The following is a 15,147-nucleotide window of genomic DNA, read 5'->3' on the forward strand; positions in this document are numbered from 1 at the left end:
GTATTCAGACATAGAAAACAAAACACAATGTATTGGTAAGTTATATTGTTTTATTGTTCTTTTTGAATTACAGGTGTTATAATAAATTAATGTATAAAGGGTCATAAATAGCCACAAGAGTGATAACTTTTTTAAACCAGACTACCATTTTTAGAAACATGTAAATATATATAAAGTTATTCTCAGTATTTTTGACACAACTTAAATTTTATATAGCACCAAGAAAACAAGTGTTCTAGTGTTAATATATTTTTTTAAATTAATAAATTCAAAAAAGATTGAATACAGCAAATATTTTCTTCATAAAAGAATTTTTAAATAAATACACAATCGATAATTTATTTTATTCCATTTGGTAACATTCATTTTTAATCACTAAAGATATGTTTTTGAATATAGAAGTACTTAGTGTTTGAAGTTATTTCTATTATATTGTTTTAAGGTATACTTTTTATTTCAAACAAAGTTTTTAGAACACTACATTTATATTTTTTATCATAAATTATCGAGTAAATAAATAACGCCTATATCGAATTAGATCATTTTTAAAAGAAGGGTAATATGTTTTTGCATACTATGGAATACCTCCGAGATAAAAATTATATCACTAGGTATGTAAATATTTTTAGAATCGTTCTCATATTGACTAATAAATAGTCATTAATTTAGATAAAGAACTATATCGTTTATTTGATATTGTAAACGGTATAATTTAACATAAGGGTAAGATCATTTTTGTTTAACAAAATAATTATGATCAAATTTTTGAGAAACACACTTATTTGCTTCAACAAACGTCTTATCTGTTAATTTAAAATGAACAATGTAATACTGGATCGAGTTTTAAAGAAAATTGAAAAATAGAATCAAAAAGCTTCATAATTTCATGAAACGAAAGAATTTCAAAATCAGAATAATTCACTTGCTTCTGTTCTGATAAACCCATCTCCTAAGTTTATACTTTCTGACTCTTTTTCATGTGGCATGTCATTATCTATTAGTTCATTTGGTTTACAATTAACTATGCCATTGACCAATGGCTCATTTTCTATCAAATCCTCAATACAACAATTGATACCTATATTTCACATACTTCAATATTCAGAAATACAAACTTTTACTTCTATTTTTCTTGCTTTTTATTAATCTAAAAATATATACTTTTTCTTCTAATATTCCTTTCATTATTTTCATTTTCATATTCTGTAAGGATATATCATAAACCTCGGTTTAATTTCTTCTGTTACAAATCTCCGTAACTGTTCTTTAATACCCATTTTTTTCGTACATTACTTTTTTCTAAGTAAACTTTTGGATACGAATATTTCTTGTGATTTTTCTTTTTTGCCATTCTAATCGAGTACTGATACCAACTCGCTCTCCACAACCATACGATGAATAATATAGTTCTATTTGTCCTCTCATTGGTTTTATCTCTTAGTCTTTTATTTCATACTCTCTTCGTTTTCGTGTCCATTCTGACTATGTCTTTCATTCTTAGTTCATCTATTTACTAAAATAAAATTCATCACCTATATAATTTTGCATCACAATTTTTATTTCTTATAATTTTTTTTTTTTGACTCCTTTTTATTATTTTCATGAACCTCTTATTCTTTAATTAATTCTTTGAAGAGATTTTTTTAATGGTTGTGTCTCGTTTACATTCTAAATTTTGAATTTTTGTCTTTTTCTTTTTTAGGATTGAATCTCCTCATCTTCATTTTGTTCAATAAACAATCTTATGTACTCATTTAATACTCACTAGATAATACGTCATCAATGAAAGGAAATAAAAACAAAATTATTAAATGTAAGATTCCATCATTTGATCGTCTTTCATTTCCTACTCTTGGGATGCTGATCAGCAAGAAATTGAAGAAACAAAGAATCCGGGTACGAGCAGATAATAAGATGAATATGAGACTTGAATATAACCATCCAAAATTACAAAAAATGAATTCAGAAAAAATATATCATTCAAATAATCAATTAATGGAATTCCCATTACCATTTGTTGATGAGTTCCATATAGATAATGATATTTTTGATAAATTAAGTCTTGGAAACGCTCAACAAATTCCTTCAAGCAAAATGATTGAGTTGGTGTTTAGTCAAAATCCATTTGAAATAATTACAGATACAGAAAAAGAAGATATAGGTAATTTTGATATTCCAACACAATGCTGTAGAACAATTAACAAAGAGGTTGAGAATGGAAAAGTTTTTAAAATGATTTGGAATGAGGTTGATATTGTAATGGATGAAATTATACTTGATAAATACGAAGAGGAATTTATTAATCCTCCATTTCAACAAAAAGTAGAAGTACAAGAATATTGTCACTTTGATGGATTAAAAATAGGTGTTAGTCCATATCATTATCAATTAGTTAATGAAGAAAAATCTTTTATTAATGAGAAAATAAATTATATAAAAGACAACCAGCTTTTTGAAATAGAAGAAGTTTTATTTGATCCAATACTAGAAAATGAAATTGTAAAAGAAATACAAATCGAAACAAAAATGATAATTGAAAATGAAGAAGGTTGGGAAAGAATAAAGAAAGATGGAAAGAAGTGGATGGAAAAATGGAAAGAGAAGAAAGACATAATTTGGAAAATGAAAAATAATAATAATTTACAACTACCAAATGTCAAAATAAAAAATCCAACATTACTTTTTCCATTTATCACAAAGAAGTTTTTTATTGAAGAATATAATTTAAGAATATTTGATATTAACACTGCTTCTTTCAAAGAGAAGTTCGGAAGAATAGCACTACTTAAAATGGTTGAATTAAAAGAACCAAAAAGAGATTATAAAATTATAGGAAATGAAGAAAAAGTAAAAGAAAAAGTAAAAATTACAATGGCAAATGATGACTTTGAAATAGAAGAAGAAGACAATAAAGAGGAAACAAGTTCTATTGACTCGAATGAAATCCAAGAAATATTAAATGAAATGCAATCCATAACATCAAAAATCAACAAACAAATAGAAGAAAAAAGAAAAGAAGAAATACCACAAAAGAACCAAATCATTCAAATTAAAAATCCAAAAGAAGAAATAGAAAAAGCAGAAAAATTAATAAAAGAGACAAGATTTAATATACCATATTCTCAAGAACTAAAAGAAATGTTTGAAAAAAGAAAAACCGTAATACAAAATAAAGGAAAGAGTAAATTTAAGAAAAGAATAAATAAAGAAGAAAATAAAAAAAACGAATTATCTTACATCAAACCTATTGAGATTAAAAGTAAAATTCGAGAGAAATTAATGAATAAAGTTGACCAATACTTTAACTTAACAAATGAAAATATTTTTCAGATGAATGAAATTGATCAATGCTTCCCTTGGAATAAAAAACATAAAGAAGTTATTATTCCAAGTAATGTTATGTCTAATATTAAGAAAATTATTTATCTTACTGATAGTAATGATTTTGTTCAAAGTTATAAAACAATGACAACAGAAAATAGAAAGAAAAGAAATTTACTTTTATCTCCTTGTTATCTAATTTCATTCATTGCAACAGAAATTAATTCTCTAATTCAGATTCAACCAAATGCAAAATTTCTTATTTGTTGTGAACCAATATTTTTTGATTATATTCAATTATTAATAACATATTATCTTGAAAATGACGCGAATTGTTCATTTGGTATAATAAAATCAGATGAAACAAAAGAAAATAATAATAATAATATGGTTTCATTTATTAACTTAAAGGATGTTAGAGATGATATTATTAAGAGATACAATCAAGTCTTTTATATTAATAAGTTGTCTGATCATGGGATTTGTTTTAATTATATAGACAAAATTAACCAAGAAGAAATCACAAAACAAAAGAATTCTATCAGAAAAGGATTTAAACCAATTGCATCACATATCATTAATACAGAAAGTTGTCCAGTGAAAGAAAAATTACTCAAACTTCTCATTGAAACAAACCAACCTAATGAACTAATAACTAAACTAGTTCAAACAGATGATATTGGAAGTATTATTGATAAATTATCTCAACAAGAATTTAATGAAATTAAAAAAAATTATGAAAATGGAATAATTATCAATAACCAAATTGAAGAGATTATTAATCATTGGATAGAAACAAGAAATACAAAACTCTTTGATTTTATCTCTTTTAATCCATTAATCCAAACAAAAGAAATTAAAGAAATTAAATGGAATCTTATCACAGAATTATTAGTTATTTTTCCAAATGATCTTCTAACAATTAGTTTAATTGGAGAATTATGTTTAACTAATAAAATTACATTAACTATTATTATTAATTCATTACAAAAAATTCCATCTATTGGTTCAATGGCATTATCAAATGAATTATTGAGAAAACATATTAAAAATATTGATACTTTACAAGTAAAACTAAAAGAAATTAAATCTCATCAAATTGTTAATTATCTTCCTCCTCTTCTTATTCAAAATAATTCTTCCATTAAATGTATTGTGAGTGAAAGTGTTTTCCAATTGTTTCAGTCAAATTTATCTATTCAATGTATTTCAAGATTTTGTTCATCTTCTCTAGTATTTTGTTCACCAAATCAATTAGTTATTCTCATTGATTTATCTTACATTAATTGGAAAGACAATATAATCTCTATTTCTTCTTATTTTAACACAAACTCTGTTTGCTTCTTATTTCAACACAATTCAGTGTCTTCATTGCTTTACTTCATCTCTGTATTTTCTCTCTTCATGAAATACCACTTTCCTATTTATTTTTCAATAGAACCTTCAACCCTTTCTTTACTTCTTCACTCTCTTACTCCTCAATCTGATTCAAGAGATTGGTTAATTGATCGAGAGTCAGTGTTTGAACATTTATTAACTTCAATCTCTTTTATTCAACCATTTACTGCTCAATTCTTATTATCTCATTACTCTTTGTCAAATTTATGTACATCTTCTATTCCTCAAATCCCTTGTATTCCTTCTTCTCTACTTACCTCTCTTAATCATCTAGTAAATTATCGTCTATAAATGTATCCTTATTCTTTTCTTTCAATTCTTTATTTTTTTTCCTTTTTATTCATTTCTCATTGTTTTTTAGATCTAATGATGGTATTTGCCTCCACCCATCACACTGTTCATGTATTGTTTTACTAATACTAATAGTCCAAGTGAAACCTCATTTGTTGTGGTAATTGTTTCCACATTCATCTTTTATCAATACAAACCCATCCACTTCTTTGGGTTTGTTTGATATTCCATTGTCTCAATAACTCCTTAATTTATGACCAATTATTGTTTTGTTGTGCAATTCTGATGACAGTTCATAATTTAAGATATGACCTTAAAACTCACCACAAGTGAGGAACTTTATTTCTTGATATACTAAATGAATAACTTTAATAACTTTCTATATTCAGATTCATAAAAAAGTTATTTGTCTAGATTTTTAACAAAGCGTATTAACACAATAAATATTCCGATGTATTAAGAACAGTGTAATTCGTAATAACTAATAAATGAGGGATATAAATTAAAATCTTTTAGTTATTATAAGGAATAAAAAAGTAATAGTATCTGATGTGTTATTTTCTATTCAAGTTCTATACAAAGAAAAGTAAATACACTCAATTATTCTTGCTGATTTTAACAATCAATAGATATGATAGAACTATTGAAAAGAGATCTCAGCAATAAAAATTAATTTCTTTTCATGATATAGAATATTTTAAATAATAAAAATTAATTATGACATGTTAGAGAATATTAAAATTAAAAAATTGTGTTTTAAATAACTAAATAAAAAAAATCCAAAATCTAAAAATCTTAAAAAAACATGGAATTTAAATGAGAAAGAAAAATAATTAGTTTTTTTTTCATTTAGAAAATGGAAGATGAAATACCTAATGATCCATTAAGTTATCAAACTGAAGGTGCTCAAAATGATCAAACTCATTTTCACATTGACCTTGCATTAATACCATTAATTTTAATATATTTACCATTAATATTTACTTTTAAAATAAATTCATTACCACATTTAATAAAAGAACTTGTAGGAACAATTATTCCATGTTGTGTTATCAGTGGGTGTAGAATAATTATTGAATATTTTATTCTTCGTCCATTATTTCATTCTCTTCTTCCTTTTTCATTACCTAAATTACATCGTAGAGAAAAAGGACATTTATATGCAACTTCTATTTATGACATTTGTATTAATTTTATTTTAATTCCATTTAGCTTTCATGTATTTAGATTGGAAGATTGGTTTCCATCAGAATTGTTTGGAAAAGAAAAAACAAATTCATTCTTATTATTTGAAAATTATCCTAATATATTATTATCTTCAAGTTTATTATTCTTTATTTGTTTTCAATTAGGACATATTATTCATTCAATTATATTCCAATTTGTTACTTCATTTACTCAATATAATGAAATTGCTTATCAATTATTAAAAGGATTATTTTTGATATACACTTTTATTATTCATTACTACCGTTTTTCAGTAATATTTATCATTATATTAGATATTCTTGAAGTAATTAAAAATATTGAATTCTTAAAACAAAACTTGAATATTAAATTTTCTTTTATAATATCTTTATGTTCACTTCTCATAATTTTAAGAGTATTATATATTATTCCATTTTGTATTATTAAACCATTATTTGATAATTATTCTATTCTTGTTGATGAAGAAAACAAATGGTTTGATATTGGATCATTCATTATTGTTTTTCTCTCTATAGCAGCATTACTCTTCTTGTTATTGTTTGACATTATTCTTCTATATAGAAAATTAATTTTAGGTTGGTACTCTATTAAATCTCAACAATTTATTTAATGATTGTAATCAATTTCTTATTATCTTTCATCTCTGTTTTTTATGTTTCATTCATTCTTTTATTGCATATATGAATTGACTGATTCAATCAACACTATTGTATATTACCAATTAATTTATTAAAATATAAGGAAGAACTTAAATCCTTAGTTCATGTAAAAGAGCCCAACCACTTAATATTAGAAGATAAAAACTAATAAAAAACAAAGAAAAACATTTATTTTTCATTCTTTCTTCATAACACCAGAATAACGTATTTTATCATAACTAATTTTAATATTATACTAATAGTACAACACAATGTCTATTCTATTTGTGTGAGAATAATTGGTATAACTGAACTTTTTATTAGTTTTAAAAGAAAGAACAAAACACTTTCATAAATTTTATTTTAATAAACTACCCTTAACAAATATTATAAGTCATCAAATCAGAGAGTTTAATTATTTATAATCGTTGTTAAATTTAATTGAGAAACTCATATGTTTTGGGAATACTTGGCATTAGTTAAGTTTAATTCATGTTTTCACTAACATTTATTTTGTTATCTCTACAGATTTATCTAATTTTAACATTTGATCAATATTGAACAATCACTAATGTTTAGAATAATATATAGATTAATAATTGTAAAACAATTAGTAAATACTTTTTGAAACTCAATTTCAATGTATTTATAATAACCATTTGATTAACATTATATTTCAGAGTTATATAACTAAATAGTGTTATAATACTCTTTATTTTTTGCTAAGATGAAACTGTGTTATACATGAACATAGTATAACATTAAAATGAAAGAATTTTATTACCACCCAACTCAATCATGGAGAAACACTATATAAGAGTAAAAGTTAAGTTAAAAATATTGAAAACAAAATCATTCAAAAAATTAGAGTAAATTCATTTCAGTTATTATTAAAAGAGAACATTAAACTAAATCTATAAAATAACAAATGATTATTTACTGATGAGTTGACTTGATGTTTATTAAAAACATTGTAACAATAAACTTGAGTATTTCAGAAAAAGAAAGGAAAAATAATAAAGTAACAAATCATAAACTTAATCATCATATTTATTTGTAGTATACAAAAATAATTCATAATTAAATTAAGATTATTAAGTAAATACAATAAAAGATAAATATCTATAATATTCTTTGAAAATAAATTAAAAGAATTAAGGTAACATTGTAAAATATAAAGACATACAAATAGTACACTTATCTTTTAAACAAAATTCTTGTTGATTGATATATATTTTATTATGTATTATTTACTAACTTAGGTTTATTTAAAATAATATTTTATGTAGAGATTTAAATATTTTTATTGTTTTCGTAGTTATTTGACCTTTCATAGTTATTATTTATAAAAACTGTTATTTTATAAATTCATTTTCTTTCTTCTTGTTATTGACCATTTTTAATGAAGAAAATAATAAAATATATCGATGTGATTGTTCCTTCAAGTCAATGTAGTCAAAAAAGACTTTACTTCATTTTCATACTTTTTATTTCAATCATTTTTTTTAGAGAGAACAAACATTCATATACTCTTTTACTTTAGTTCTAATAATACAAAGAATAGAAGTCAATTAATAATAAATCAATTTTGTTTAAATGAAGATTGGTAATGAGTTTCATAATTAATTTTTGATAGATTTTTTGATCAAAGGGATTATTATTAGAATTAATGTGCTTTGAACAGGTTATATATGATGAATGGTTTTTGATATGAAGAACAAATAATGTTTATATAATATTTTAAATAATAAAGTGAGTTTAACATAATTTGCATTATTGATTCTAATCATTTGATTAACAAGTGATGTGTTAGTTTTAGAATTAATATCAAATTATTTTTGAATAGAGAAGATAGTTATGTATTAACAAGATAATTAACGATGATTAAAACTTTTATTGGTTATGGCAGAGTTTATTCACTTTTAGAATATGTTTTATTGAATGAGATAAGTTTTTATGTGAAGATTGATTGGAGTTCATCTATTTAGTTGATGGAATTATTTTCTCTCATGAAAGTATAACAGAAAAGATAATAGAAACAAAATAGAGGTAGTAATAGTTTAAGAGTGTGTTATAAAAATGATGAGAGTAATAGATAGAATGAAAAGATTGATGAAATATAAGTGTAGTATAAAGTGAATGAAATATACAAATAAAAAAAGAAATAAGAAAGAATAAGTATTAATGTTTTTTGAAGAGATTGAATAATAAGAAAGATGAAGATATCAATAATAAAGAAAGAAGAAAAAAAGAAAAAAAACAAGTAAAATTAAGAAAGAAAATAAAAGAGAAGTTAAATTAATAAAGAAGAAGTAGAATGATGAGGACTTCCAATTTGAAAAGGTTGTTTTAAGAAAGGGAAATTGAAAGAAGAAAGATAAATAATATCATCATTATTAAAATGGATTTGACCATTAAGAATAGATAAAACTTTAGATTGGAGATAAGGTGGAAGTTTTTCAAGGGATCTATTAGTAATTAATTGATCATAAAGAATAGTTGGATGATCACTAATAGATTTAAGTGATAAAGATAATAAAGGAGATTGTTTTGATTGAAGAAATAAAGAAACTATACAATGATAAATTAAATGGAAATCAGAAGAAGTTCTTTGAGATGAGAATTCAGGCATAGAACTAATATATAAAGAATGATAATGTTTATGATGATAATATACAATAATACTTTTATAATCAAGAGTATGATATAATAATGAAGCATTTGGTAATAAACCAATAATTTTATTATCTTTTAACCAAGTTCCTATTTTTGGTGTTTTTGATGATTGATAACCAGAAATTTTATGAGAATTACCTATATTTTGATAAAGATATGAAGATGAATAATTAGTATAAAGAATATTATCATTTAATTTTGATGATATAAAAATTAAATCATCTGAAATTCCAAATAATGGTGCAATTTGTCTATTATCAAAAATACGTAATGAATTTCCAAATCCTTCAGTATGATAAAAACATGCATATGTACCAATAATTCCTCTACATGGTATTTTTGTAATAAATTGTTTTAATGAAAATGATTCATCTACAGTAAAATAACTTGGTGATCCTGCAGTATCACTACATATAATTATATCTGGCATAATTCTTATTAAATCATTATATGAAAATGGTGAATTAATCATAGATATTGTTACTATTTTATATTTTCCATATTTATTCCAATTTTTAGCAAGTTCAATCCAACACTTTTTTCCTCCAATATGTGATCGTAATATAAGTATTCGTATTTCATTTTCATTCATTATTTATGTTCATTTAGACCTTTTCTTTTTAACTTATCAATTCTTTTCTTTGACTTTTTTATTCTCTTTCTTTTTTTTTTTTATTTTTTTCTATTATATGCTTTTAATAATTTAAAAGTAATAAATAAATAAAAAAAAAATAAGGATTGTCTTAATTTAATCTATTGATTTATAGAGATAGAGATATCCTCTTGTAAATGGTGGATTTTGGGATTGATAAACTTTATTGTCATTAAACATAATCCATTCATTTCCTTGTTTCATATGACATACATAATGTCCACAATTAACATTTGCTCCAATATGTGATATAAATCCAATAATTTCATATTTTCCACTTCTATTATCTTTTTCTACTTCTTTTTCTACTTCTTTTTCTACTTCTTTTTCTACTTCTTTTTCTTCTTCTTTTTCTTCTTCTTTTTCTTCTTCTCTTGTTGCTGCAAATATAATAGCTTTTTCAATATCACCATTTGTTTTTTCAAGTGCTTTTTGACATATTTCTTCATCAAATCCCATATCTTTCATTATAGTTATTCCTTCTTTATATTTATCTTTTATTGTATTTTGTATTTCATTAAAATCTTCACTCGTTAATTTTATTATTGTTTCTTCTATATCATTATTTGTTATTAATAATGTTGATTTTGCTTGTAATTCATTAAATCCCATTGAAATTAGAAGTTCTAATTTTTCTTGATTAACTTCAACTTTTTCTATTTTCTCATGTTCATTATCATTACTTTTTAATATTGATAAATCAATTTGTTCCATTCCAAAAACATCTGCATCTACTTTTCTTATATCTTGATAATTTAATATAATTTGTCTTTCTAATTTAATAAGAAGATATTTTGGAAATTTTCCAATTCTTATTCTTTTAGTTGCATTAATATATCTTCCATTTTTTTGATATCCTTCAATTGGAGTTATATTTCCATACATTTTAATAATATCTTCCATATATAAATTAATATGTTTTCTTTCTATTAAAACTTTATAAGGAATATCAAGTGTCATTTCTAACATTTTTTCTCTAGTTATATTAATACTTATTCCTTCTCCTTTAATTTCATTTTTTATTATTATTTCTAAATTTTCTTTAATTTCTTTAAATCCTTCTTCTTCCATTCTATCAATTAAATGAAGAATAAATTCACTACTATCTTGTTGTTCATTTGTTTTATACATTTGATAATAATGACCTAATCCTTGTTTTAATCCAATAATACTCATTCCAATTTGATTTCCTGTTTTTTCTTCTTCTTTTGAACATTTTCCTGAAATAAATCCTTGTACTAATTTAGCCATTTGTGTTGTTATATGATATTCAATTCCTTTCCAATTTTTTTTAATTAAATTTTGATATTCTTCTTTTAATTTATTTCTTATTTCTGTAATTCCAATTATTAATTGAACTCCTGCTGCTGCATAACATGTATTTCCACTATTTTTAATTCCTGTTTTATATGGTCCAAAACATAATTTATGTTCTATTCCTATTTCTTCAATTCTATCTCTTTCCATTTTTAATGCTGCTTCTTGTGCAATTTCATCTAAACTTAATTGTGTTTTAGTTAATTTATTAATATCTATTCCATAAAATTTTAAATGTTCTTTTAGTAATGGATCTTTAACATCTTCGTCTTTATCATAATCATAAATATCTGCTGTTCCATCACTACTAATTGTTCCTATTTTTACAACTAATGGTCTTTTTGTTTTTTCATAATGTTTTAATGCATGTGAATGTCCTTTAATCATCATTTGTTCTCTTCCACAATATACACTTCCATCAATTAAATTTAACCAAAGATTATCTTTAATATCACATCCTTCTTCTTCACATTTAATATTATTTAAATCTAATTTTTTACTTCTTGCAATTTGTTGAATATTTTCTGTATATATTTTTCTTTTATTATTTTCATTTTCTCTAACTTTTTTCTCAATTCCTGTACTTCCAATAATATATTTAATATATTCTTTTATTTTTCCTTCTTCAAGACTTTCTATATTTATTCTTTCTTTATTTTCGTTTTCAATCCAATATTCTTTTTTCTTTTCTTTAAAAATTTCTTTTTCTTCTTTTTCTTTTATTTCATGAATAACTAAATAATTTTGATGTTTACTAACTTCTTGATGAAGATGAAGACATTCTTCACAAAAACTTTGTCCATCATATAAACAAATATATAATTTATCATTTATTTCTGTACCAATAGATATTGGACAATACATACATTCTGTTTTATGAATTTCAGGATATATTGATGGAATAATAAATGTTTTCATATTTTAATTTATTTTTATGAGTTTTTTTTTTTTATTTTATTTAATTTTTTAAATTTAAAATTTTTATTTTAAAATTATTCAATTATTGTGTTATATTAATTATTGATTATTTTTTTTCTCTTCTTTTTCTTCTTTTATTTTCCAATAATCATTTAATAGATAAATTATACTTAAACACAATATAAAAAATGGTATAATAATCATTTCTGGAATATATTGATAAAATTTTGTATGTACTGAATATTCTATTGTATTTTCTGTTTTTATTCCTTTTGAATTATATCCACTAATTTTTAATGTTATTGTTTGTGGTCTTGATGGAATATCAATAACAAATGAATATGTAGTTATTCCTTGTGTTTCTTGATTATTCATTATTGTATGTTCTTCTAATTTTTCTTTCATATATTCTTTTTTTTGTCCATCACTACTTTCTATTATAATTCTATATGCTTTATCTCCTACTTCTTCATATTCAACTATTATAACTGCTTCTTTTTCTTTTATATCTATATTTTTAATATATATTCCTCTAATATTATTTGTTTCTTTAATATCTTTTCTTTTTCTATTCATATCTACACATATTATCATTCCATTTTTAGTTCCAATTATATATGATTTACTATTTTCTTCTTCTAATTCATTTTTTACTATCATTTCATATTTTTTTTGTTTTTCTTGTTGTTTTTTAACTTCTTCTACTCTTTTTTCCCATTTCATTTTATCCCATCCTATTTTTTTATATATTTTAGATGTTTTAAATAATTCTTGATTAATATTATTTCCATTATTTCTTATTATTCTTATTGGTTTACTATAAACAATATCATCAATATCTATTGAATGACTTCCTGTAAATATTAGTATTTCCGATTTTTCTTGTGCTTTTATTATTTTACTATCATATCCTCCTATTTTTGTAACTATTTTTAAATTCTCCATTATTCTCATATCTCTTCTTATTTTTTCTGTTATTATTTTCATTTCCATAATTGTTATTTTCCCATTTCCTGTTGAAACAATAATATTTATATCTTCTCCATCTCTAAATACTCCTATTGGTCCAACAATACTACTATTTCCAAGTGTAATAGGGAATATATCTATATTCTTTCCATTACTTCCATCTAAACAATGAATTTTTCCATTATTTGTTCCAAAAATTATTAATGTTATTTTTCTTCCTAATACTAATCGAACTATTTCTAGTCCTTGATTAATTCCTCCTCCTCCATTCATTTCCCATCTAACTCTTCCTGTTATATCAAAACAAACTACATTCCCATTAATATCTCCTGTAACAATATTTATTTCTCCATCTCTTGTTACATCTTCAACTACTATTCTTCCCATAATTGGTCCTACTTGAAGTGGCCATCCTTGTGGATCTTTTACTTTCCCATCATCTAATGATACTTGATGAATTCTTCCTGCTGCATTTCCAACAATTATTGTATCTGGTATTCCATATTTTCCAATACTTTCAATCCCACTGACTAATGCTGCACTTTCTCTTGAATTCATCACTGTTAAATCAATTGTTGTCAATGATTTAATCTTTCCTGTTGATGGTTCAAGAATACAAATAGCTGAAACACAATACTTTTTCTCGTCTATCATTTTCTCTATCTTTTTTCCTCTTTGATCAATTGATGGTGTTGGATTAATAAAATACGTCACTGGAACAACTAATAACTTCCCTTCTTTTCCTTCTATTATTTCCGGATCACTCAATATATGTGCCCTCAATCGCGCATAACTAAAATCTCCATCTTTTCCCGCATAATTATCATAAATAGCTGCATGATAACAATTTATATGATCATCTATCTCGTCTTTCTGTTGTTTTGTATTATGGAACAATTCTGCTAACGATCTTTGTCCTTCTTTAGTTAACTCTCTTTGGAAAAATGGATCGTTTTTATATTCTTCCCCATTGTATTTAACATCTTTGTAGTGTTGTGAATGTCTTTCTTTCATATTCTTCCATCGTTTTTCTATCTCTACTTTGTTGTTAAATAACTCTTCACTAAATCCAGGTGAAATAACTTGTTTGCATCATCACTCTTAGTTGATCGGAAACAACAACACATGGGTATTAAATTGGAATTAGGTTTTAGTACCTATAATTATTTAAAAGTGCTGAGAATAATGATAAAGAATATTGACAGTTTCATTCTTTTATTAATATTTTAAGTTCTTTTTTATTTATTTTTTATTTTTTCCTTTTTTTAAAAAAACTCATTTGTTCTATTTGATGCAAGCTCAATACTCTTCACCCTTATTTGATCCAGTTCAACAAATGAATCAAAAACAGAAAGCACAACAAAAGGACATTAAAATATGTGACACTGAATTTGATACTTGTTTGTTTTTAACGTTTCTTTTATATTACATCCAAATACTAACTTAATAGTTTATCCAATAGATGTGCATATAAAACGACCAACATTTGATGCAAAGAAACAACCCATAGAAACTCAAATCAAAGAACCTGGAGATTGATTGTTAATTGACTTGTTTTAGTTGTGTGTTTATACTATACTTCATCATGTTAAATAAACAGTTTTTTTATTTTAATACAATAAAAAATATCAAATAAAGACATTCACAATTTGGTTTGATGAATAATGAGAAGTGGTTGATTCACTTAATTCAATATGCTCTATTTCTATAATAGAGTTCATTTCAATTATGTGAGAATTAGAGTGTTTTCTTCTAATG

At 23.5% G+C, this 15,147-nt stretch overlaps 5 protein-coding genes across 5 annotated transcripts, besides 23 other annotated features; 2 read left to right on the plus strand and 3 right to left on the minus strand.

The window, feature by feature from the left end:
• Positions 1-241: 241 nt before the first annotated feature.
• Positions 242-269: a sequence feature (AT_rich).
• A 1,282-nt stretch (positions 270-1,551) lies between these two features.
• Positions 1,552-1,581: a sequence feature (AT_rich).
• A 201-nt stretch (positions 1,582-1,782) lies between these two features.
• Positions 1,783-4,579, plus strand: EDI_020490 (uncharacterized protein; the record flags this gene model as incomplete). The annotated part of the gene is made up of 2 exons (XM_001741496.1): positions 1,783-4,422; positions 4,556-4,579. 2 exons carry the CDS (start codon positions 1,783-1,785, stop codon positions 4,577-4,579), a joined length of 2,664 nt encoding a protein of 887 aa, XP_001741548.1.
• Positions 3,146-3,224: a microsatellite.
• A 1,092-nt stretch (positions 4,580-5,671) lies between the features above and the next one.
• Positions 5,672-5,789: a sequence feature (AT_rich).
• A 77-nt stretch (positions 5,790-5,866) lies between these two features.
• On the plus strand, positions 5,867-6,829 carry EDI_020500 (uncharacterized protein; the record flags this gene model as incomplete). Its single annotated transcript, XM_001741497.1, has 1 exon — positions 5,867-6,829. One exon carries the CDS (start codon positions 5,867-5,869, stop codon positions 6,827-6,829), a length of 963 nt encoding a protein of 320 aa, XP_001741549.1.
• Positions 5,962-6,008: a sequence feature (AT_rich).
• A 109-nt stretch (positions 6,830-6,938) lies between the features above and the next one.
• Positions 6,939-6,959: a sequence feature (AT_rich).
• Positions 6,960-7,922: 963 nt separating this feature from the next.
• Positions 7,923-8,008: a sequence feature (AT_rich).
• A 76-nt stretch (positions 8,009-8,084) lies between these two features.
• Positions 8,085-8,165: a sequence feature (AT_rich).
• A 411-nt stretch (positions 8,166-8,576) lies between these two features.
• Positions 8,577-8,609: a sequence feature (AT_rich).
• Positions 8,610-8,995: 386 nt separating this feature from the next.
• Positions 8,996-9,175: a microsatellite.
• On the minus strand, positions 9,151-10,125 carry EDI_020510 (uncharacterized protein; the record flags this gene model as incomplete). The annotated part of the gene is made up of 1 exon (XM_001741498.1): positions 9,151-10,125. The coding sequence occupies one exon, from the start codon at positions 10,123-10,125 to the stop codon at positions 9,151-9,153; it is 975 nt and encodes a 324-aa protein (XP_001741550.1).
• A 54-nt stretch (positions 10,126-10,179) lies between these two features.
• Positions 10,180-10,215: a microsatellite.
• An 11-nt stretch (positions 10,216-10,226) lies between these two features.
• Positions 10,227-10,268: a sequence feature (AT_rich).
• Positions 10,269-10,281: 13 nt separating this feature from the next.
• EDI_020520 (uncharacterized protein) lies at positions 10,282-12,420 on the minus strand (the record flags this gene model as incomplete). The annotated part of the gene is made up of 1 exon (XM_001741499.1): positions 10,282-12,420. The coding sequence occupies one exon, from the start codon at positions 12,418-12,420 to the stop codon at positions 10,282-10,284; it is 2,139 nt and encodes a 712-aa protein (XP_001741551.1).
• Positions 10,472-10,558: a microsatellite.
• Positions 11,191-11,242: a sequence feature (AT_rich).
• Positions 11,469-11,512: a sequence feature (AT_rich).
• Positions 11,973-12,001: a sequence feature (AT_rich).
• Positions 12,109-12,227: a microsatellite.
• Positions 12,420-12,561: a microsatellite.
• Positions 12,520-14,403, minus strand: EDI_020530 (uncharacterized protein; the record flags this gene model as incomplete). Its single annotated transcript, XM_001741500.1, has 1 exon — positions 12,520-14,403. One exon carries the CDS (start codon positions 14,401-14,403, stop codon positions 12,520-12,522), a length of 1,884 nt encoding a protein of 627 aa, XP_001741552.1.
• Positions 12,923-13,112: a microsatellite.
• Positions 13,031-13,171: a microsatellite.
• Positions 13,282-13,425: a microsatellite.
• A 191-nt stretch (positions 14,404-14,594) lies between the features above and the next one.
• Positions 14,595-14,656: a microsatellite.
• A 354-nt stretch (positions 14,657-15,010) lies between these two features.
• Positions 15,011-15,147: a repeat region.

The sequence above is a fragment of the Entamoeba dispar genome, genomic scaffold (genome assembly GCF_000209125.1).
Source record: "Entamoeba dispar SAW760 scf_1105229463773 genomic scaffold, whole genome shotgun sequence".
Classification (NCBI taxonomy): Eukaryota; Evosea; order Mastigamoebida; family Endamoebidae; genus Entamoeba; species Entamoeba dispar.